Source organism: Pholcus phalangioides, unplaced genomic scaffold, assembly GCF_987345545.1.
Source record: "Pholcus phalangioides strain wild (caught in Gottingen) unplaced genomic scaffold, Ppha-v1.0 ptg000011l_1, whole genome shotgun sequence".
NCBI lineage: Eukaryota > Metazoa > Arthropoda > Arachnida > Araneae > Pholcidae > Pholcus > Pholcus phalangioides.
In genome coordinates, this window is record NW_028301604.1 from 50,794,305 (window position 1) to 50,818,903 (window position 24,599).

The 24,599-nt window shown below is 36.9% G+C and overlaps 1 protein-coding gene across 5 annotated transcripts in view; it reads right to left on the reverse strand.

Moving 5' to 3' along the window:
• Window positions 1-24,599, reverse strand: part of LOC149080533 (pro-neuregulin-2, membrane-bound isoform-like) — a 339,902-nt gene that overhangs the window by 60,873 nt on the left and 254,430 nt on the right. For 2 of the 5 annotated variants that reach the window (XM_089239627.1, XM_089239626.1), the window contains exons 4-5: window positions 19,260-19,365; window positions 15,877-15,935 (exon numbers count right to left, since the gene is read on the reverse strand). The exons of 1 other annotated variant lie outside the window; for it this stretch is intronic. In XM_089239627.1, coding sequence (XP_089095753.1) covers window positions 15,877-15,935; window positions 19,260-19,365 — 165 coding nt within the window. Of the gene's footprint in view, window positions 1-15,875; window positions 15,936-19,259; window positions 19,366-22,504; window positions 22,572-24,599 lie in introns of those variants that run through there. 2 more of the 5 variants (XM_089239625.1, XM_089239629.1) reach the window with 2 other exon arrangements.

The following is a 24,599-nucleotide window of genomic DNA, read 5'->3' on the forward strand; positions in this document are numbered from 1 at the left end:
TAAAAAAAGTTGCATTTAACTGCAGAGTCACATTGCAAATCTGCAAATTCTAATTGTAGCTCTGGTGGAACACTTTCGATATCGACCGAGAATGGTGAGGAAAACATTTTCATAGAAATTTCGTTCTCGCGGAAGTCGGAAAATCTGCTTCTGAATTCCATTCTCAGATTTGAAATGCGCTGTACATAATCGTTCAGTTTCCAAGTTGTAGATCTATTTACCAACTCCAATAATTTAGGAAAATGTATGCAGTTTTTGTTTTGCAATTGACGTTCCCAAAGGACTAATTCAGTTTCGAACGCTTTCACGTTGTCATAAAGATTATGGACAAGCAGATCTTTTCTCAGTAAGCGGTAATTTAAATCATTCAGATGACCAGCGATATCGACAACAAATGCGAAATCTCTCAGCCACTTTTTTTCTTGAAACTCTCGAATAAGTTTTCCTTTGCATTTCATGAATTTATCAACTTCCTCCTTCAAGGAAAACAGGCGCTGAAGCATCTTTCCCCAGCTCAACCAGCGTACTTCTGTACAATAAATAACACCGCCATGCTCAGCTTCCAAATCCTCTAAGAATTTTTGGAACTGTCTGTGGTTAAGTCCTTTGGATTGAATGAAGTTAACTGCTTTCACTACAACAGACATTAAATGTTCAAAGTTGGAGAAAAACTTTTTGCACAAGTTTTCCTGGTGTATGATGCAGTGGAAAGCCATCATCTTCGTATTTCCACATTTTTCGGCATCTGACTTTATCAATGTGATTACCAGGGCCGTCTTAAGAGCATCATCGGCCCCCGGGCCAAATGTTTTTTCTGAAGCCCTACGTGGCGAATTCTCAGAAATTTCAGCCACATTTCATTTTTGTGAGGCCCCTTTTCTCTTGAGTCCCCGGGCCTCTTACAGATCCTTCCGCGTCTTGCTACTGTCACACCAGACAAACTAATGTTCGAAACAGCTTGAGCCTGTGATGGGCAAAAGACATCAACTGCAGACTGAAGGTTACGTATTCGACACTAAATATTTGTATACTTCTTCGGCGGCATTATTAGTACCTTTGGTTAAGTACTTTTTGTGAAAATAGACACAATGTGCAAACTCTCTTCATTTTGCACACGACTGTAGATCTTGTCGCGCGGAAATGAAACTTGTTTTGTTTTACATATTTCTGAAAGGAGAAATTTTAGCTGAATATGACCATAGGGCTCTGGGGTAGGACCGGCTTAAGCGAGGGTGCAGTGCGTCCGGCCTGCAGCTCAAGCTTTAGTTTTTAAAAATTTTCAATATCACAAATTTACACGTCCAAAGGCGGATTTACGGTTTAGCTGCTGACTGTGAGATACAAAAATTTTGCAACCCTTCTCTCATCCTAGTCTAATTTTTTTGACCATTTATTTCTTAACTTTGCCGGGACATACGGACCTTTGTTTGCCTATGCTTCTCAGTTACCTTTTTCGTTACTTTTTCTCTCTTCACCTGGTCCTGCTCTATAGATCACTCTTTCTGTCAATCACCGACCTGGTCTCTTGCTCTCTTGGTCACACACATGCTCGCAAACTTTCTAGGTCACTCACATGCAGGCACACTGTTTTTGGTTACTCATGAACTTGCTAACTCTAGGTCACTCGTTTAGTCACTCATCGACCTAATCCCTCGTTTTCTGGGCAGAGGCGGCTTTATAATTTTGCAAATTTCGGCGCCCTTCTTCCATTTTATTTTCTTCACCACTCATTTTTCAAATTTGCCACCCTGGGTAAGGAGGTCTTCCTATAAATACACCTCTGCACCTGACATCGTGTTTTTGAGCCATACTTTGCCGACAAAGATGTTAAGAAAACTTCAGGAAAAAGACAACTTGGGACACTAATACTAGAAACAAGAATGCACTCTATCACAAGTGGCAAGTGTGTGTTTTGGTGCTCTCATCTGGTAATTTTTTGAAACGGTCAAATGAAGGCGAACTAAATTTAGATTTCGGTGTCTTACTTGTCCGATACCTGGCGCACCAGAAACTGCTTTAAAAATATTAAAATATTTCTTTTAAATAAAAGTCGGCTCGTTATACTTTCTCATTACAGGATTAGGGTATGCCCACAGTGCAGGCGTGTTTCCGACCCAGTCAGTGGGCGTGGTTTTACTCGCACCGAGAGGGTACACATAGTGCTAACCCGGTTTTCGGCTGCTGTAGTTTATACTGTATATATTGTTTTTACTCGTCAAACCAGTGAGAGGGAAAGAAGCGAAAAGAAAAAATGCTGACGTAAGAAAAAAACAGTTTCGATTCCAGAGTTTCCAATAAAGTATCTGGAAAAAGGGTTAGTATAAAGCAGGGGTGACCAACTTCTTCCTGTTCAAGGTCCAACATTACTGTCAGCTGCAGCATCATGTATTAGCCACACCAGTAAAATTAGAGAGATTCGGAAAACCCTCATTCGTCCACGCCATAAGTACTTATAATATGGCAAAACATGGGCAATTTAGTCGCTTAACTTTTACACCGTGGGCACTGTATTAATTTTCTTCTTTAAAAACATATTCATTGTTTATTTGGTTGCATTCTTAGCCACATGCAATGCATCAAAAATTAATTTCTTCTGCAAATTATTTCATCATATCTATTCGTATAGTATGAATTTCTTTCACAAATGAAACATTTGTTATAAATTTTTTTTCAATCATTATTTTGGCACAATAAGCAATTTACCAAATAACGTGGAAGAAAAAATAGGAAAACAAATTGCCCTTGTGTCAAGTTTTAGGAGCAGTTTGTGTGTTTGAAAAGGAGTATAACCAGGACCCGGATGTGTTTATGACATTTGCATTTTTTTCACTGTTAGAGCATTTTTTAAGTTTTGGAGGATTTTTTTGGCATTTTCACGATATTTTTTCATTTTTTAAATTCTTTGACAATGGAAAAGATTGAGAAAATTATATGAATACTGACTGTGTGTGTGTGTGTGTATTGAGCGCTTACAAAAAAAAAAGCTTGAATTTCTTGGAAAATAAAATAAAAGATGCTTTTTGGCTTCATAATCGCAGGGTCCATAGGTATGCATACACAGGATTTCCTCGAGGGGGGGGGGGTTCATTTTCATTTTATACTGGAAAAAAACCCTATTCCCCCTCCCCTCCTCCAGTATACCAGACACGTCCCCCTCCATCTAGCAACAGGGCCCTCCGATCAGATTCTTCGCGGGAGTCTCAATACTGACTTTCTTGGGAAAAACAAAAAATGATATGATTCGTCTCAGGCCCCCAAGTCGAAGACCTGTTAGCTCCACCCTTGTGGGGGCCTAACTCCACTGTTTCCTAACCGATTCATGAATTATAACTCGTTTATTAGAAAAATTGTTATTTTTTTGATGAAATCTAAACGAGAGGGGGTAAAAACTTCAGAATAAAAATACATATGATTTTGATGCTGTCAGAACTTTTTCTTCGACATTCGAACATAACCAGTTTTTCAAGAGAACTCAGTTTTATTATTTTTATGGCATTTTTTCCCAATTTTTAAGATATTTTTTGAAGTCATTTTTCAAGATTTTAAGAGCAACAACATTCGGGCCTTAGTGAATATTGTAAATTATTTTCGTCACTAATAATAATGAATGTAAGTAGTTTTCCGCGGTTGGAGCGAGAATAGCTCAAATAATGATAAAAAATTTGATAAATTATTAATAATAAATAATTTAAATAATAATTATCATAATTTGTAAATTATTAATTTTAATTTGATAATTAATTTCACTTTGTCGGGGGCCCACGGCCAGCTGTTGGCCACCCCTGCCATAAAGTATGATGAAGAAGGGAGAGATCTCGAATTCATTATTTCTCTCATCTCCTCTGGGCCTAATAAACTCTTGTTGGGAAAAGATTCAGTTAAATAAATAATAATAAAGTTAATATAATTAAATTTTTTGATTCGTTAATTAATGATACTTATAGTTAATAATCAATCTGTTGGATGGATTTGATGGATTGGAAATCCCTTTAGATCACAAAATAGCTGCATGTCAACTGTAGGGTTGGTATGATATTTCGCCTTTGGAAAAACCAAATATAGGCCCAGTATAATTATTTTATAACTATAAAAAATATTTTGATTAAGTTCTCCTTAACCAGAAAAAAAAGAACACATGTAGTTGAATATCGTCATCTTTTCTCCTAACTACTAACTGATGTTAAACGACTGTCACAATATTTTCAAATTTACCAAATTACCAATTTATCAGAGTACCAAATTTAAGTTTTCAAGAGAAAACTGACAAATATCATTTTATGTTAATCAATAAATCATCAACTTCTATCGCTCACAATCTTAGTTCAAATACTAGTTCGACACGGACGGAATCTGTAACCGGAAAGAAATTCTTTCCGAGCAATTTTCTGCCTCTCACAGCCGGTTCGCGCAAAGCGACGACACGCTATGAAATGAACGGAGCGTTTCCCAAAACTGATTGGTCCGATTGCCGGAATCGGAAACACCGACAAATTTTTCCCGTTAGTCGTTCGAAACCTAAAAACTGAAAGAGGTGAAATTGAGGCCCGTTTACACTCTTTAAGTGATCAAGTAGTTAACTAAATTTTAAGTTGTCAAGTACTTTAAAATCTATGCAGACGATAAGGGCCGTTTCCACAGGTTTAGTTGGTAAGTGATTAAGTAATTTAGTGAAATAAAGACGGTTCTATTTTTTCCGTTAAGTAGACATATGCGCATGCGCCAGTGGGCGTAGCCCACCACTCTTGGAGCGATCTTTTCGCTCTCTCTCGGGGGGGGGGGGGGGTTTCTGACCTTGAGCATGGACCTGTTTATGCTCCGTTGTTTCCTTTCGTTTAGCAAGAATTCTTCGAAACTATGGGATGGCGAAGTGGCCGGAGGACACAACCTTCAAGTTTGTTGAAAAGTATCTACGTCATGAATTTTTGCTGACCTATAGAAATGAAAACTACCTTAAAAAACGAGGTGAAAATCGATCGATGTTGGAAGTAAGGAAGCTACGAAGTATTCGGTCTACGTGTTCCCAGGAGTTGAAAAACACTTGAAGATCCAAAAATATCGGGTGCTGGTGTGGAGGATTTATTATATAGGGTGTTCTGTTATGGACCGACAAACTCAGAGGGTTGTTAGTAGACATCAAGAGGAACAAAAATTCCAATGGAACAACGCAAACCACGTTGAGAGGGTGAAAATCGCGAAAAACGCATGCAGGTTTCGACGTTCCGCTGGCACGACAAAAAGTATAATAATAACTACAAAAATATATATTTGGTTAATTATTACCAGAGTTGTTGGAAGTGGTGGCCGCTGACGTCATTGCACAGTCTACAATGACGTAAAAATGATTCCCGGATGCGCTCAAAAATACCAGGTACCAGCTTACTACCACAACAGCACTAATTTACGTCGTCCGCAGAGCGTGATCCTACCCCAGCGCATGCGTTTTACGACGCTGCTTACGTCAGAGATGGTGAGCGAACCCACGAACGCATTCAGCGATCAACTGGCATTCACCTTTCGTCTCCTCTGGACTCAGAGCCTGCATGTGTTTTTCGCGATTTTCACCCTCTCAACGTGGTTTGCGACACCATGTTCCATTGCAACTTTTGTTTCTCTTGATGCCTACTAACAACCCATTGAGTTTGTCGGTCCATTAATAGAACACCCTGTATATTAGAAACTGGATGGGTTCGGAATATTTCCCTCATCCAAAACGAATTTGCTGCCATCTATTGGTAGAAATATATGATCAAGTATTTAACACTGAGATAGCCTCTGCATTAAATTAAAAAAAATAAAATTTCAAATAATTTTTATGTTTAATGAACCCCTAGAATTTCCTATAAACGCCAAGAAATTTTCCACGTTGACCGATTTTTCCCGCGAATGTGTAAAATTTCTCATGAATTACTTCAGATAACATTTTGCTTATACTACTAGATTTAGATACCGTGAAGAAGTGGAACAGATTTCAGAAACTGTTTCCGGTTGCCAGGAAATTTAATACGATATGTAATTTTAGCGCGCGCGCGGAAGTATCACATCATCTTCATCCATGGTTGCAAAAGTTATGAGCTTTAAAAAAAAACACCTCTCTGAGAATGCCAGATATACAAAAAAATTATTACTATTATTTTCCCGCGCGTTGAGTTTCTCTCCCTCGGTTGATTAGAGTAGACTGTAGAGCTCATGCGCCAGTTGCGCTTGCTTCCATAAAAATTATCCAATGAGCATCTACTTAATCACTTATCGTGTGGACACTTTTTTGAACCATCGGTAACTTAAAATTTAGTTAACTACTTAATCACTTAACGCGTGTAAACGGGCCTTTAAGGTTTTTAACCAATAAGAAACGACGCGGGTTTCCAGAATCGGAAACATGTGTGCACTACAGGCATACCATAAGTGAATGACTCTTGAACAAGAGCTGTAGCGTGAATTGAGTTACCTGGTATAATTTAAGAACGGTAAAATAACTCTAGATCAAAAAGTGGTTCAATCTTTTTAAAGGCAGGATGTATGGTCATGCACATTTCGCTGAGTAAACATTTGTGTGTTTTTTTCCAGTGTTCCCGGTGTTAAATCCCTGTCAGCCTCCCGCAATAGTCTTCTTTAGGGACGACAGCACTCTTGAGCCGCCTCTGCTCTGGAGAAAATATAAAAAGTTAGATTTTGAAACTTTTTAAAAAATTATCTTGTTGACGTAAATGTGCCATAATATAGGTCTAAAATACTTACCTTAAGTTTTTGTTTACGATCAACGGTTAAAAGAAAAAAGGCCTGGGTAAGGACTTTTTGGACACGCTGTATACAGAAATATTTCATGTGGACAAGAAATGACAATGTCTCTCATATCTAAGGCATAATTGTTTTTAACTACTTCACCATTTCTACTTTCTTAAATGAAATGCATTTAATGTTTTTCTGGACAGGAAAAGAGAGATGACTTGTTAGATTTTTTTTATTAAGGCCGGGATTACACTATAAAAGTTTGGTAAAACTTCTTTTATAAAACTTGAAAAATGTAACCAATAAGCACATCTGTCCGCCTATTGGTTGCATTTTTCAAGTTTTATAAACGAACTTTTATCAAACTTTTATAGTGTAATGCCAGCCTTCGGCAGAAGTCACACAGGGGCGTCGAGGTGACCTGGAGATATTGATTTGTGTGCCTATTTATGCTTCGAAGTGGTTCTCTTACAAGAGAAAATATCTACTAAAGTACTCTGGGAAGCCGTAGATGAACCACGAATTGGGCAAGGGAGTTGATGGTGACAAAAGTTTGAGAGCCAGTGATGTACGGCAAACAATGCTCGGGAATGTTATGGATAAAATATGGATGCAATATGAATAACAAGGCAAAACGTGAAAAAAACCAGGGTGGTAACCATCGGATTCCTCATGAAAAACTAGTATGGAAAAGTGTTTTCAGTTTTTTGATTTGATCCATAATTAATGAGTTATAACGCTTTAATAAATGATTACGTCACTTCAAAATCCTGCCATATTTACCGAAAGTACAGCAAACGTACACCTTGGAGTTTTGAAATTGGATAACAATGATATAACCCAAAGAGAAATTGGATAACAATGATATAACCCCAAAGAGAAATTGGATAACAATGATATAACCCTAAAAAGAAATAGAGAAAAAAAAGCAAACCAGTTTTTCTCCCCTTTTGTATGTATGTGTACATTTTTCAAATTTTTACGTGGTTGTTAATTATGCCAACTTTCTAAGATTGCAGTTTTTGTGATCATCCGTGAGATTAAAAAAAAAACTCACTCACACACACACACACACTCTCTCTCCAAAAATTATGAAATTATGAAATTTTGCAGAAATGTTTACTCACCATGTTAGTAAAATGATAAAATAAACCTCAGATTTAGAAATTAACCCATGAAAAGTATTATTTTGAAAATGTTGAATTCAGATTTTTGAAAATTTTGCACTTTTTTCAAACTTTAAAAATTCATAAAATTCTAATGAATGATCACATATCAAAGTTCGAGATTCATTTTACTGTAACACATGGCATAAAATATTCCTACAAAATTTATGAATTTTTGGTGTAGTAGTTTTTTTTCCTTACGGATGAGCTCAAAAACGGCAATTTGAGAATATCGCGTTCAAAATGTTCTTCTTGTTCACGTTTTCCCTATAATTCATTAAATTCTAAATTTATTTTGAAAAAACAAATTAACCGGGCTGACACGAAATTTTTTGCATTTGAACGAAATATTTTTTAGTCATGTTTGAAAAATTGACTTAAAGGGTTATGACACCCGTTGAATTAATAAAGTATCACTAACAGTTTTGAGATGCGGTTTTTTTTACAGTTGCGATTTAAAAGTTTTGGAAGACTTACATTTTTCATCACAACTTTTGATTGCAATTCTGCAACACAATTAGCTTGATTTGCACAATAAGGTTTTTGATTGGAATCGATCACAGTTACAAATTGTCATGAAGTCTAACAAATACAAATTAAAATTTTTACGGCATCTCATTCATGTTACAAGTGTGTGTATGAAACAATATTAAAAACCATATTTAGAAAAACTAATAGTAAAGAGATGGCTTTCATTTTGAAAATTGAGTTCTAAGGGGGAAAGGACATGATTTTTCGGGAAAATAAAATTAAGAAACGAAACACCATCTCAAAGGGGCGGCAAAATTTGTAGTACCTGAAGTCCGTCTCTACTAAGAAGGACCCGAAACAACAACCCCCTTATAAATACGCCCCAAAATGAAAACGCGTCTGAAAAAAAGACCAAGTTCTGCGTGAATCATGGAGGCTGGAATAAATTTCGAAGTGGTGTCAAAATCTTTCTTGTAAAAATGTAAAATAAATTTATTAACATTTCAGTGCGATATATAAAAATAAATTGCAGTCACAAGGAAATAAATTAGAAAGTTGTTGCCCCACCTTTCCTGATGCCAACAAAAGAAGTTCCACGTTTGTAAGTGAAATACTCGCAAAAATATTAGAATTCAAAAACAGAAGGGAACTTGGGAAAAAACAGCATTAAATGCGAATAAAACGGCTTACTCGTATTTAACGTTTTTTTAACTCCTTAATTAACTCCTTATGTCAGTGAATATTGCACTTAAAAACGTGAATTTTTTTTGTTGGCATCAGGTGTGACAGGGCAACAACTTTCTAATGTTTTTTGAGCACACGGAGATGTATAAAAAGTTAATTCCTTAATTTTCTTATGTGTACGACCCCTAAAATAAATTTTTAGGCTTTAAATAATTTCACGTCATTTGCAAACATTTCGTGATTGAAAGTATGTTTGTGAAGTTAACGGTTACAGAGATACCCACTGTGCAAACAATTTGGGACAGCCTGTATAGGCCGAAAATTCGTCAGTGTTATCACCAGCGATAGGCTGTAGCGATAATACTGACGCCACATTTCATACAAAGATCGCGGATATGGGTTTACAGGAGCCCTAGTTTTGCCACTCTTATAAGGAGGATGGTGAATCTGCCCGGTTATCAATGTCATTACTTCTAGCTAGCTCATATTATAAAGGTTTAGTGCACATTACGCGCTTTCAGGTTCCTTGGAGAATACGCCTGGCTTTTGCTTTTTCTTTTTCACCCACGCACAAAGCGGTTATGACCACCGCCACAGTTTTCAGTCAAACTATATTATGGTAGAAGTTACTTTTGTCGCGAGTCGAAATTTGAGCATGGGTCCGTAACACATTTTTAATTATGCCCGAGAAAGTATAACACGGATTAGCTTCTCGGATTTTATAACGATTAGACGTCACTCGGAGCGGCAAAATCAGTTTTTTGTTATAAGATGGAGGACTGAGTTGTCATCATTTCTAAGTACCTTATTTTAATCTATTGACGCGAAATGGATCCTCACGAGAAGCCGATTCGTTGCTTTTGTAAGGGGTCATCTCTTCTACATTATAAGAAGTTCAACTTTGCAGTCGACCTGCTGTTTAAAAATACAAATACAAACACCACAACAGGCAAATTGTCCAACGAGGTGGCTGAAAAAAAAGTTGCCCATAAAAAATATGAATGTCAAATATAACTAAAATACAGCAACCGAATATAAGAGAATATATCACAAAAAAAACCCTAATAATTAATACTGTCTAATGCACTGATCATAAAAAAGATTATGGTTGTCTTTCTTTTTAAACGTGTCAATAGTGTTAGAATTCACGACCCCTGGAAGTAAGTTACTCCATGTATTGACAGCCCTATATTAGAGAAAAACTTTCTACGACACCGCAACCTGAAGTTGTCCCTTACCAAGCGATACTGGTGTCTCCTTGTCGAAGCAGTTGATTGACGGTGTATTAGTTGACATGATCCACCCCGTTGAAAATTTTAAACACTTCGATCATATACCCGACACCTTCGTTCTTTCAATGTAAACATATTAAAGAAATCGAGTCTCTCTTCATATATGAAGCCTTGTGTGTGTGCCAACAAGATCACGCGTAGCTCTTCCCTGCAACCCCTCAACAAAGTTAATGTCTCTTTGTAGGTATAGTCCTCACGAACTTTCGTTCCAGAAGTCCGACAATGCACCCTTCCACGGGGCTGGAATTACCTCAGATTGGTTTGAGGAAGATGATTCAGAGTTTCAATTGCTTCAATGACCCCTCTCAGTTAATCGATCTAAACCCAATTGAGCATTTGTAGGACGAGGTTGAAAGGTCTGTTGAAAGCTCTGAAACACCACCTTCTAATCTGAGGGAATTAAGAGCTGTCATTTCGTTAGCATGGGCTAATATTCCTCCTCAACGGTTTCAGCAACTTGCAGAGCCCATGCCTAGAAGAATATCTGCTGTCATCAAAGCCGGAGGAGTTCCCACACGATATTAGTGGTGAGTAGCAGGGTGTTCCTAATTTTTTGACCATGGGTGCATAATGTCAGTGTCAAATCCCTCAAAATTCCTGCTTGTGAAGCAATCTGGAAACAATTCATTCCGAACCGAATTCAAGGTTCTGTAAGTCACTTGCTTCCAGGTTTTATCAATAAGAACTATCAGCTGTATATTAAATGGTGTTTTCAGAGGTCAATGAGTGTTGATTCTGTGTCAGAGATTATTGCGCTAAACGTCTTTAAAACGTTCTTTGATGTCAACCTTCCCAAAGTTTAAAATGACCTGCTGGTCCATGGGCTGGATGGGAAGAGTTGTATTTGGAGAAAAGAACTTTTAAAAAATTCGCCATGCGACCGTAGACTTCTCAATTTCCCAATTGTTTCTCCAGTTCTCCAGTCTAATCTTTTCCGGCTTGCATGTTCATAAACCAAGACGAATTCGTAAATCGAATGATTTCTTATTGTTCGTAAACCGAATTGTTCGCAAATCCAGAGTTGTCCGCATAAGCAATTAGAGTAAAACTATTCGTACAGTGGAAGGGCCTCTGCTGCTGGTAAGAGCAGCCCTAATGTACATTAGCAGACAGCATTTGACTTTCTTAAGTCGGAGATACTGTATTTTCATGTTTCGAGTCTTCGAGAAAATTTTTCAACAAAACTGAAGTATGGTGGGAACGAGGTCTCGAAGATTCGCACAGTTTCCACTAGCAATCATACGCTCTACTAACTACATATTCATGGTCTTGATGTACCAGTACTGATAGTGTATCATTTGTTCATTGATCATTTGATCATTTTTGACGCACCACGGTCATTTTCTGCACACGAAGGCTAATTAGACCGGGACCTAGAATTTATTGCCGATTCCGAACAGCAGGCTTGTTTTTATACTCATCGAGAGTTATTTGTTCATTGAATGTTGTTATTGAATAATGCTGATTACACTTATTTTTGTATTCTTTATTGTAATAATTTTATGAAATTTCGAATACTATAATTAAAATAAAATTACCAACTTTCAATTAAATATATCGATGAGAGCTCGTGAAAATAAATAAATAAAAATAAAACTAAAAAAAAATAAATAAAAAAAAGTGTTCAAAAAATTGCATTTTGGCGTTATACACGATACGCGAACGGTGGAAAAAACCTCTAAATATTGCAAAACAGCAACCCAACTCTGCTTATACGCTCTCTACTGTAATTAAATCCGAGTTGATTCACATTCAGTTCCATATGAAGTGAATCTTTAAAATGCAGATATTTCAAAACATAGAATTTTGAGTTGCTTTTTTTGAACTGAACCATCGATATGCTAAAGCTTCCGTTATAAAAGATATATTACTCGTACTATAACTGTGGCACAAATCTGGTCTAAATAATGAACACTAGTATCGTAAAGAACTGTTTTAATTGGGTCTAGGCCGATTCGTCGCGCTCAACTTGTCGCATTCAATTTATTGCAGCATCAATTCGTCGTGCTACTAACTCATCGCGGAGTCGTTTCGTCGCGAAAAATTGGAATTGCTTTAAAATTCAAATGTTCGTTGTGATCTTATAAATAGGGTATTTACTTTAGGGGGAAAAAATGGAACTAATTTTTTTTCTGATTTATTGAAAATGTTCCTCTTCCCCATCTCTATTTTAATTTTTGACAAATGAAGAAAAGTATTAATTGTCATCGGGGTCATTGATTGAGTCATCGAGGGACGTTGGAACGTACACCAAGATATTTACTTGCGATTCAATACATTTTGAAAATTTAATTTCCACCGCATAAGCCGCGCTTCCCGCTTTCTGTCGGGATTTCCCTTTCTTGCAGCGAGGGGAATCGGGGCACACATCAAGATAATAAATTGCGATCAATGTCCTACTGAATATATCAATGCATCTTTGAGGATTTTTTTTATCGACAATGTATCAAGTTTTATGTATAACAGCTGCGAAAAGTCTAATTTTTAAATTATTTTTTTGCAATAGAATGTACATTTCAAATCACCTTGTATTATTATGCCGGAATAATATTCAAACACTCCGACCACAGGCCATAGGCACCAGAACCAGGGGGGCTGATGCCATTTGAGCCCCCACCCCAATAACTCATGAATATACAATGCAATGAACCATTCCGCCACCTGCGTACGGGGTTAATACGGAATAAATGGCAATTTTCGGCCCCCTCCCCCAATGCTTTCTTCATGTCGGCGCCTTTGACTGGCCAAGGGTGACGAAAGTTTTGGAACTTGTGGGTTCTTGTCTTGATCTTTGAGTAGGAAATTTTGATTTCTGAATCAATTCTCTGGGTGTTCATACCCATTCCATGAAGTACCGTGGGCACCCACAGCATCCCTGTCTCTAACACCACTGCAAATGTCAATCGATTTTTGATTTGATTGGTGTTTTTTTCATCTCTAAAGTAACAACTCTCAAGTAAAAAGATGAAGTCAGACTTTTAATTAGCCCATTATATGTAACATCTTATACATGACACTCATACGGCTCTAGTCAAACGATTACTAAAAATTTCTTCTTACAACACAAGTGAATTAACATTAACAAACAATATGAAATTGTATTCAGAGGCATAATTTCCTGGGTGGTGAGGGGGTATACGAGCTTTATCCAAGATGACACGCTTAAGTGAAAGTGCGTAACCAAAATTGAGTAATTGGCGATTAAGAACATGAATTAGAAAGGGAGGAAGGGTTTGAATAACCCACAGGTGGTAAAGCTATAAATCCGCCTCTGATTATAGCCTACATTTATCAGGATAATTTAATCTAAAAAGTACTACATTATTTTTTGTCATCCGTATAATCTGTATCTCTATTTTACGATACAACAAAAAATTCAAATAAAGAAAATTAATAAAAGGCTAATTCTCTCTCTCTCATTTTTTCAATTGCATTAAAAGTTTTTATACTTTCGGAACATGAATTACGTGGAAAAAACTTTTAACCACACACATAAACCAACATACATTTCCACGTTCGATTTTGCGATGTTCCATGTTTTTGTCAACAGAAAAATGTAGACCAACAACACCAACCTTCACTACCAAAAACTGAGACACTAATGAAAACTATGTGGAAAATATTCAAACAAGCCAGCCAAAGATATGCGACTGACCTATAGTGGTCTTTCTCATTGGCGATTATATGGCCTTTGTCGGTGCTCATCCTGTAGGCATTATGAAAGCTTCATCGAATCGTCATTAATGAATACTGTACATTTCTACCCTTGATCTGCGCTGAATTCCCTTCGCTGCGATAAACAGAAATCCCAACAAAAAGCGGGAAGTGCGGCTTATACGGTGAAAAATACATTTTCAAAAATTTATTTAATCCCAATTTATTATCTTTGTGTGCTCCCCAACACCTTTCGCTGCAAGAAATGGAAATCCTGACAGGAAGCGGGAAGTGCGGCTTATACGGTGAAAATTAAATGTTAATTAAATATTTCCAGGTTCTTATGGAGATACTGTAATGGTAAATGTTGGTGACTCTCGGAAGGGGGGGGGGAGAAACTAAGGCTAATGGGGGCGAATAGAAGTTTACAGTTAAAGAGAGGCTCCACTATAATTTAAGGAATATCGTAAACATAGAAATTTTTCCACATAATATTAAAATTTTATCATAGCAAAAATCAATTATTTAACATATGAAATTTTTTAAGTAAATTTTCAAATATAAATAAATTTTTATATACAATTAAATTTTTAAATGTTATTGATATGGTAATTACAGTAATTAAATAATAGAATATTAATATCAACTGAAATACTAATTTCGATTACCTTTCCGCAATGACAAAAAATAATTTTATTTATATATATATACGGGGCGATTATAAAAAAACTATCGCGACATATGGGCCCCTAACTATCGTACCATTCACAGAAACTGAATGAAATTTTGGCATAAGGTGTTTTGATGTATGCGCTCAAGAATGATATGGAAAACAACAGTGTCACTCTAACAGTTACGGTTACAGTGAGAAAATTTCGAAAATATCAAATGGCAACACCAAGTTTTTTGTATTGGAATGCGATCTCCATACTGAAAAACACTAAATAGCGTTAGAATGGCACCTGTAGCACGAAAATCCCCGGAGCTAGGCAAGGAAAAAGGACTTTGCCGTGCACCAGAGCATTAATGTTCGTTTCATTCGTCACACCGTTTCTTCGGCTGAGATCCCAGCCTGATCCACAAGGTCATGTGGAGAATTTGTGAAACACAATAAAATGCTTTATTTTATGCTGCTTCTCTGTCCTTATTGGTTGTCCTCACTTTTAGCCTATCTACCGCCGGTGATTTTCATGCTACAGTTGCCGTTCGAACGCTATTTAGGGTTTTTCACAATTCCAATACAAAAAACTTGGTGTTGCCATTTGATATTTTCGAAATTTTCTCACTGTAACCGTAACTGTTAGAGTGACACTGTTGCTTTCCATATCATTCTTGAGCGCATACATCGAAACACCTTATGCCAAAATTTCATTCAGTTTCTGTGAATGGTATGATAGTTAGGGGCCCATATGTCGGGATAGTTTTTTTATAATCACCCTGTATATATATATATATACATTAAACAGCGTGAACACTTTTGTTCGTTTCTTATTTCACGTATAAGACAAAACCTACATACAAGATCGTGTGGGACATGTATAGTGAAGAATCGACTTGCGCGCGCGCGCGCGAATTGATTCTGCGATAAACTGACGTCACGACGAATTGACATTGCGGCAAATTTGAATCGCGACGAATTGACACTGCGACAAATTTGAATCGCGACGAATTGACACTGCGACAAATTTTTACCGCAAACTGGAGCTGCGAAAGATTTGTACCACGACGAATTGACACTGCGACAAACTTGTGTCACGACGAATTGGCACTGCGACGAATTTGTACCATGACAAACTGAGGCGCGACGAGCTGAGCGCAACAAGTTGAGGCGACAAATTGACCGGCTACGGTTGTAATTTAAAAGTTGGTTGAAAGGTACTTACTGCTTAAAGTAGAAATCGCTTTACTCTCGCATCGCCGTCCTCTGTAGCCTTCCGCACATCTATATATATATATATATATATAACATTTTAATATACAGATCTACATTGGAGAGAGTTGGACCACTTGAATATTATCAAATGTATAAGAATATAGAAATTAGTTTAGTAAAAAAAATAGTGGAGAGAAAAAGATCTATTTATCTATTTAGGTATTTCTTCGCTATAGTGTGATTTATTTAAGAAAAATGCAATTTAGAAATGTGAAAAAAATTGCAAATTAAACTTATATCATACATGCAATAAAAATCATCGGATGGACCACCGATTTTCTTGAACAAAATTGAAGCAAAAGTCCTTATTGAACTCACTCCAGCACTCTGTGAATGGATCCAAAGGTGACATTTTACGCAATGTGTGATTTCTCATATCCTGGCGTATAAATAAAAAATTATGTAGATTAATCTTTGTTATTTGTCTTTTTATAGTCCAACATTTCCCCTCCCCCCTAACAAACTCTTGTTAGGGGTGTCTTTCCTGACATGCTCTGACTAATACCCAAAAATTCTTTTTAATTGTTTATTTTTAGTTTCAATAAATTTAAAGAAAATTAGTTCTTCCCTGTCCCATGTGTGTGTGTGTGTGTGTGTGTGTGTGTGTGTGTGTGTCCTTATTTTTTGTTTTTCTATATACGTTTCAATTTGCAATGGGTATGAAGCAAGTTTTTTCATTTAAAAATTTCCATGATGAATATGCGGAAACACCTGGTGCTTCGAATCACTTTAAGGCCCCTTATACACGGATGCGATGCGGGCGCGGGACCGCATCCGCATGCTTTTTCACACGTGCACATATTTGCGGGCGTTTCGTCCGCATCTTTAGACTCATTTTGTTTTCACCCAGTGAACGCTGTACGTGAATAGCGCGTTGTTTTTCATAGTATTTAATTTTTTTAAAAGTTTTATTTTATTATTTAAAAATAAAATTTTGTGAAGTATGGAGAAAAGGAAGATTCTACCTGTACTGAAAATATTCTTGAATATTTTAATATCAACTGCTGGCATTACACGTGCTAATGTTTTTCACTAAAATGCTTTTTTTCTCAAAACTAAGTTTTTTGTTACATACGGAACACACAAATTTTTTCAAACAAATCACTCATTCAAATGTCTTGAGACCCTGTGTGTCTCTCAACACTATGATGCTACATACTGAGGTGACTTTGTGCCCAAGTTTCCGACTACGTACCATTTACGGATTTTACAAATACAACGCCACAACAGGCAAAATGCCCAACGAGGTGGCTGAGAAAAAGATGCCCATAAAAATATGGAAGTTTTAGGACGCAAGCACACTTCCTGGGAGCGTATGGATGAACAATAGGTTTCAAAAATTTTCTTGCCGATTCAGGAGCTGTAGGTGGCTCACCGACAGCATTTATTGCATCATCTGCTGCCAGCTGTTGCCTAGAGAATGTTTTAGGTTATATTCTGATTTACACGAAATTTTTCAAGAGCGTGTAACCCTCTCCTGGTACAGACATTGTGTTTCGTGGAAACTAGGTTATTTATAATATTTCTATGTAGAAGTTACTTACGATAAGAAATACCTATTTGAATTGTAAAAATACTGCATTTTGGCAGAAATATGCCGCATAAACAAAAAAATGGGTATTCAGGGGGGTGACTTTGTGTCACCTGGTTTTTTCTGTTTTTTTGTCCTTTTTGCGCTAGTTTGTTATTGTCCCAGAAATGGTTCGTAAGTATTCGTGGAAGCTGGGTAGTCGACCCTACCGCAATTAATCAAATGAAATACTTGAAGAGGCTCTTAGTGTGATAAGAAACAAACAAATGCTCACCATTTTTGACCATATTGGGGAGGCGTGTGTAAGAGCCATGAAGAAAGTTGGCAAATTTTACTCATGGCCTGACCCAGCTGACGAAATTTGGTATCTGAGGTCCCGAATCATAATGAAAATCAAGAAACCTTGACAAATTGTCAGGGACAACAACACTGTAGTGGATTCAAAGAAATGAATGTTATATTTATTGCGTTATATTTTAAGAGCCTTATATTTTCGAGTTTTAAGTCTTCTTTAATTTTGTTAATATTTCAGCGAATTAAAATTTTCCAAAAAAAAGTAAAAAGAAATGCTTTCTTTACTTAAAAATGTCAATAAACTGTTTCATGGATTACTTTATTTAAAAATTCAAAAATGACCTAATTTCGGGCAGAAATAATTTTTCCAAAGGGTTCCAAGTAAAGTTAACAACCGGAATTCAATAAAAATGAGTGTGACAGGCGAAAAAAAGTGATGGCACCCTTACCAGGGGTGAGTATGAGCCACGCGAAAAAATATTCGCTGTGCTTTCCTTGCCATCATAATTTTTTTTTAAAACCAGAAATCGAAAGCTGAGATGTGAGGCTACCTTTAGTAAAATCCCCAGCAGCCTAGGCAAAGGATAAGGGAGAAGAAGATATCAAAGAAAAACCTCAAAAAGTGGCACAGTCACCCCAGTTTACGGTACTTTAACACGACCTTTTAGGATTTTAATTGACGGTTATTTTTTTATTGAATTTTAACTTTAACAACATGCAACTTTTTTCAAAAATCACCAAAATTTGCCCATATTTTGTGCCATAATTTTAATAAAAAATCCTCGTGTTAAAGTATGTAACAAGTAGGCAGTTAAAGTTGCTATATCTCCTTTATCTCAGAAGGAAACGGATGGATAGATGTATGTGGGTACATCATATTGATGAACAGGGGCATATAGTGTTTTTAAGGGCATTTACAGCAAATAATTAAAAAACTTCCGTGCAAAATCATCTTTAAAAGTAGCTAAAGATGCGGGCGAGATTGACCTGGACCAGCGTAGTGTGAATAGCTCCATATAACCTAATGTACAAACCTGTATGTGCGGATGCGGAGCCCACACTCAAGTTTTGACACATGCGGACGCCATCCGGACCCGCATGAACACTTCCACGTTGCAGACGCATTCCTCATCGTCTGAAAGGCCCCGTTTTATGTACCAAGAGTTAAAACTTCTTCCGGACCCGCGTCCGCATCCGCTCCGTGTGAAAGGGCCCTAACACGGTAGTGGTATTTAGAGACATATTACCACAGTAATTTAAGTTAATCAGACTTTTGATTTGATCAGATGAGTTATTTACTCTGAGTGCCAGGTTAGTTTTGACGAATACCCAGGTTAGCGAGATCATAAAGTCAATTATTAGCTACCTTTTATTCGAAAACATCAGCCATAGGTCGAAACGTACACGCAAAGAGTTCAAAAACATTTTATATTTATTTCCATTGGTAATAATGTCTAATAATTAGTAAATCGCCTAAGTTGGTAATAATGTACATAATATATACTCACTCGCATACATATTCTCCAACAGTCTCATACAAACTGCACGTTCCGCCATTCAAACAATATGACATCATCGGGCAAGGTAATCCCTGTAGGGGCCATAAAGTTGAATCTGAAAAAAAATACACGCTTTTTACTGTATTTTATTAAAGCCCGTAACGTTTCATGCAGTTCGATAGGCTCACTACAGAACTACTCGAGACCTACAGTTTAGAGCTGATTTCACAGACAAAAACAGACATGCCCCACCTAAGATTCGAACCCAGATTTTCGCAGCTTGAGATGGGATTGCAAACCTCACGATAGCCAAGTGGCAAGCAAAAATTTAATGCACTGGTAGAAGATCGGAACCAGAGGAGGCAGGGAGACAACTGCCCGTCGGCAAAATTTAGGGGGGGGGTGACAGTTTTAAGTGGGAACCTTATGTTGTGCACGACGTTATTCCTTTGTTCGAAAAAAGTGTTTGTACATCCTGCCCCCCTATGTTTCAGGGATAACGTGCTTAACCTTTATCTTGAAAAGAAAAGAGCATTCAGAGAGTATAAAAGTGGACGAGGTGACTGTCATTGTCTAGGAGGGTCTAGGGTAGAGAGCAATGTACGTCTGTGTAGTGCTTTCAATGACTTTTTCACGTCGGTTCTCAATAGAGAATACGATATTCAATGTACGGATGTTGCATGGAGTAATAAAATCCTGGGCGCGGTAGCCCAGGTCGATAAGATATTCACCTAAAGTACCAAAGGATGTTTAGAGGTGTCGCGAGTTCGATATCCGGTTCGTCCTTGTCAGAAAACTTTCCTGACACAGGGGTACAACAGAAACGGAGACATGACCGCAGAAAAAATTGCTACCGCAGGGAATCCCCCCTCGAGGGGGTTAGCGCACCAACCTCTCGATGAGTATAAAAACAAGCCTACCGTTCGGAATCGGCAATAAATTGTAGGTCCTGGTCTAATTAGCCCTGGTGTGCAGAAAATGACCGTGGTGCGACAAAAATGATCGAATGATTAATAAAATCCTCAACGATATTCAAGTGGAAGATGTGGAGGTCCCAAATCTAAAAAATAAATGTGTGAGCAAAGCACCAGGACCAGATGATATCTATCCTAGGGTCCTCAGGGAATGCGCTAATGAATTGTTGGGGCCAGTCGCGCAGATTTGCACGAGTAGTGTTGCTGAGGGTATCTTCCCAAGGGATGGAAACTTTTAATGTTGTTCTGATATTTAAAAAGGGTAGTAGAGAGGATGCGTCCAATTATCGTTCAGTAAGTTTGACGAGCTCCCTCTCGAAAATTTTGAAATTATTATCAAAAAGCAATTGGTGGAAGTGGCTAGACGAAAATAGTGTATCGTCGGATAATCAGCATTGATTCAGGAAAGGGAAGTCATGTGTAACTAACCTCTTTTGCTTCTATGATCACGCGAATAAGGCTTTGGGTAAGGGCAAAAATGCTGATGTTGTTTACCTTGATTTCCAGAAAGCATTGGATCGGGTCCAGCATGGTAAACTCTTGAAGAGTTTTCACGAGATTGGAATTGGAGGCAACTTGCTGAATTGGATAGAATCGTGGTTGAGAGATAGATCACAACGGGTTATGATGAACAGGGAATTATCTGATTGGACACGCGTCACCAGTGGAGTTCCTCGAGGAAGTGTATCGGGCCCCCACCCTTTCTCGCTTTTTATCGATAAACTTGATCTGGGTATCGATGGGATTGTTAGCAAATTCGCAGATGACGGGAAACTAATAAGGGTAGTTGGGAATCAAAGCGGCAGGGAGTTGTTCCAGACCAACTTAAATAGGATTGAAGCATGGACAAATGAATGGAGCATGACATTTATCGTTAAATAGTGCATAGCCGCTCATTTTGGTTCGAACAACCCACGGTTCTTTTACGAGTTGAATGGTGTTACTATCGCGGATGCAACTAGGGTCACCGATTTGGGAATTCTCATTGACGAGCGGCTTAGGGTTTCTGAACATTGTTCAGCGGTGGTAAAAAAAGCGAACAGAATGCTGGACTTTATTTTCAAAAAGGTGTCTTCGCGTTTTCCGAAAGTCATTCTTCCGCTTTTCCGAGGCTTAGTTCGCCCTGGACTCGAGTATTCTGTAATATTTTAGAGACCATACCTACGGAGGGACATAGACTTGGAAGAGATATGTGTGCCCTCGCTGGCACATGCGACTTGAGTTATGAATTTAACTTCATTTTTGTGAATATGTTTACATTGGATGGACTCAGATGTCGGGGAGATATGATGGAAGTGTTCAAAATTTTCAACGATATAGATTAGGATAGACCATGATTTATTTATTCGCCGTCAATCAACTGTTTTTACAAGGGGCACCAGTATCGATAGGTAAAGGACTATTCTAGGTTATGGTGCCGCAGAGAATTTTTCTCTAATAGGGTTGTTAATAAATAGAGTTTACTACCGCCGGAGGTAAACTATTCCAACACAATTGACACGTTTAAAAATAAATACGATAACATGTTGGGGTAAATCGAGAAGCTATCCATACTTAAAATACGACGACCATAAATACATTGTATGGGCATTGTGTAATATTTTGTCATGTATATATATGTTGTTTATAATTTTTGTAATTGCATTGTTAATCGGGTTGCTGTATTTTACTAATATATGATATCAATACTTGTTATGGGCATCTTTTTCTCAGCCACCTCGTTGGGCATTTTGCCTGCTGTGGCTTTGTATTTCTATAAAGAGAACACCGTAATAAAATAATCGAATTTTAAAGTTGTGGAGACGGCAAAAATTCTAGTTACGGCCCTGCGACTGGTAGTTTAATTACGCTAATTTCTCTCCGTCTGAAGAAATGTTGAAAATCCAAGGGAAAAAGAGTTAATATTCGAAATCGTTATTTTTTGCCAATAAAAAGAACCTCGAATATAAATAATTTAGACCTATACTGAAGAGATAATTTGTTCATGGTTCAATATTATGCGAGAGAATGTCTATGTCTAATATGTATGAGGCTATGTATATGGTTTTATATGCATATATTTTCCCCCGACTTTTCCTAATACTTCTTGATTTTTTTATTGCCATTTAAGAATCTAATTAAGAATTGAATTTAAATTGACTTTTGATAGTTAAATGGATTTAAAAAAATTTCGAAACTTATTTGGAAAGGAAATACTCGATCAAGCAGCTATAAAACTTCGTTTTATTAACAGTTTATATTTATATAAAAAGTAAAGAGAAGATGGAGAACGGAACTCACTCAATTCACTTGGCAAATGACGCCAGAGGCTAATGTAGAAAAACGACTTTTATGACGTTGCAACGCACTGCAAAAATATATAGACATAATTGTTCATGCGATGATAGACCAAATGCTCTATCTATCTATAAATAATTCATTCGCCGTAGCCAAAAAAAAAACAACAAAAACAAAAATCATCCAACAAGTGAAAAATGAACTTATCACCTACCTACCAATTCCATAAATGAATGGACCAAACAGCAAAAAAGACTGGATATTGGGCTTTCGGCCAAAAATGAAAATGCCGTTAGTTTGTGTATACTTGGTTTGCCACAAACATACCCAACTTTGGACCCAATTCAAATACCTACCGTATGGATTATTTTTGCATATTCCATCTAATTTTTGTCCCGATTTTAGTAAAAAAAGATACTGCTTCGAAACCCTAACAAGCACATCTCAGATATTCATGTATACGTTAAGAAATACATATACAACACTTTGCGTCCTGTACCAATTCAGCGGAAGTTCCTCAGGAGAATGTTTACGAGGTGCATGTGCGGTTTAGTAGCAGCAGCAGCAAAAACAAGACGAAATTCTTTTTTTTCGAACGAAAACGTGAAATAGGAAAGGATGTTAAACTCCACCACATTCAGACCTGAAGAAAGTAACTTCTTCAGGTCTAACTTTTTCCCTACAGCAGTAAAAAATCTGAAAACTATTTTCATAAAATACGATAAAGTGCCATAAATAAAACATTTTCCGAGAATACGTATATAAATCGTATCTTATTTTTCAATGGAGCATGAGGGGATGGGGTTACTGTAAACGAATGAGTAAAGGAATGAATGAATAACAAAAATCGAAACGCAATAAAGTGGAAGGCCTCTACAACATTTCATGAGAACACATGCTTTCAAGCTTAGAAAAAATTTAATTACAGAAACTTCTTATATATACAATCGAAGTCAAAAGAAATTTAAAAAGCGATCCGGATATCCGAAATTGCAGAACTAATATCAAATTTTCAAAGAGTTGTAGGAAATTGCATATACAAATACGAGCCTAATGAATAAATTCACGAATAAAAACTTTTTTTTATAATTAGTTCAATATATGCGAACCGAAACAATAACTCATTCATTGTGATTAGTGCATAGCAAAGTTTTTAAATCTGACTAATTGCAAGTTAACGCGATTGTTTGAATTTTTTGATTTCACTTTATTTCATGAAAGGGGGAAAAATCTGAGAGTTTGATATTAGTTTAAATAAAAGATTTGAACCTCACGCATGGAAAATTTACGAGTCCAGATATGAGTGCTGTTTTACGTGGTTGGTCTGTTGCCAAGTATTATGTATTAATGAACCCTGGACGGATCGTATGATCCCTTGGGTTAATATCGGAATGTAATATGTATCTGTGTTCTGTATTTGTCTTTGTGAGTTAATTAAATTCCAATCAAATGACAAGATATACATATTTCTTTCGGAAGTTTTTAAATAGAGTAATCATGAAATCGGAAACTATCGGAGAGAAAACTAGAATCTATAAAATGAAGTACATAAGACCGAAAGTATTACTTTTTTGCTTTTCTTCGGAGCACAGTACGTGAGCAGTACGTAATGAAAGTGCGTTTAGCAGTGCGTGATGAGAATATGCAACTACTGTAGTGTATGAATATCATCTTCAATTAATTTGGAAAACAGGGTTTAAACTAGATAAAAAATTCCTTTAGCAAAAAATTGAAAACGGGAAAAGAGCTTTAGCAAAATGCTAAATTGCTAATGTGTGATTGATGGATGGATGTCTACTCGTTTCGTACCTCCTGTACGCATTTTTGGGAAATTGGCCACTATTTCTTTCACATTCTAAAATTTTCTTTCGCATTTAGCGAAAAATGCAAACGTAGCTTCAACCCTGTTGGAAAACAACATCGTTTTCATTTAAATCCGTCAGAAAATGCAAGAAACTGGCCGAAGGTCAGATTTCATGTAAAATATTGCAGTTAAAAATCAATTTTGTTAATGATTAGGTTTAGATACAAATTTCGCACTATTTATTGTATTTACTAGCAAACAGAATTTTTGACACATAGTAATGGTAGTAATAAA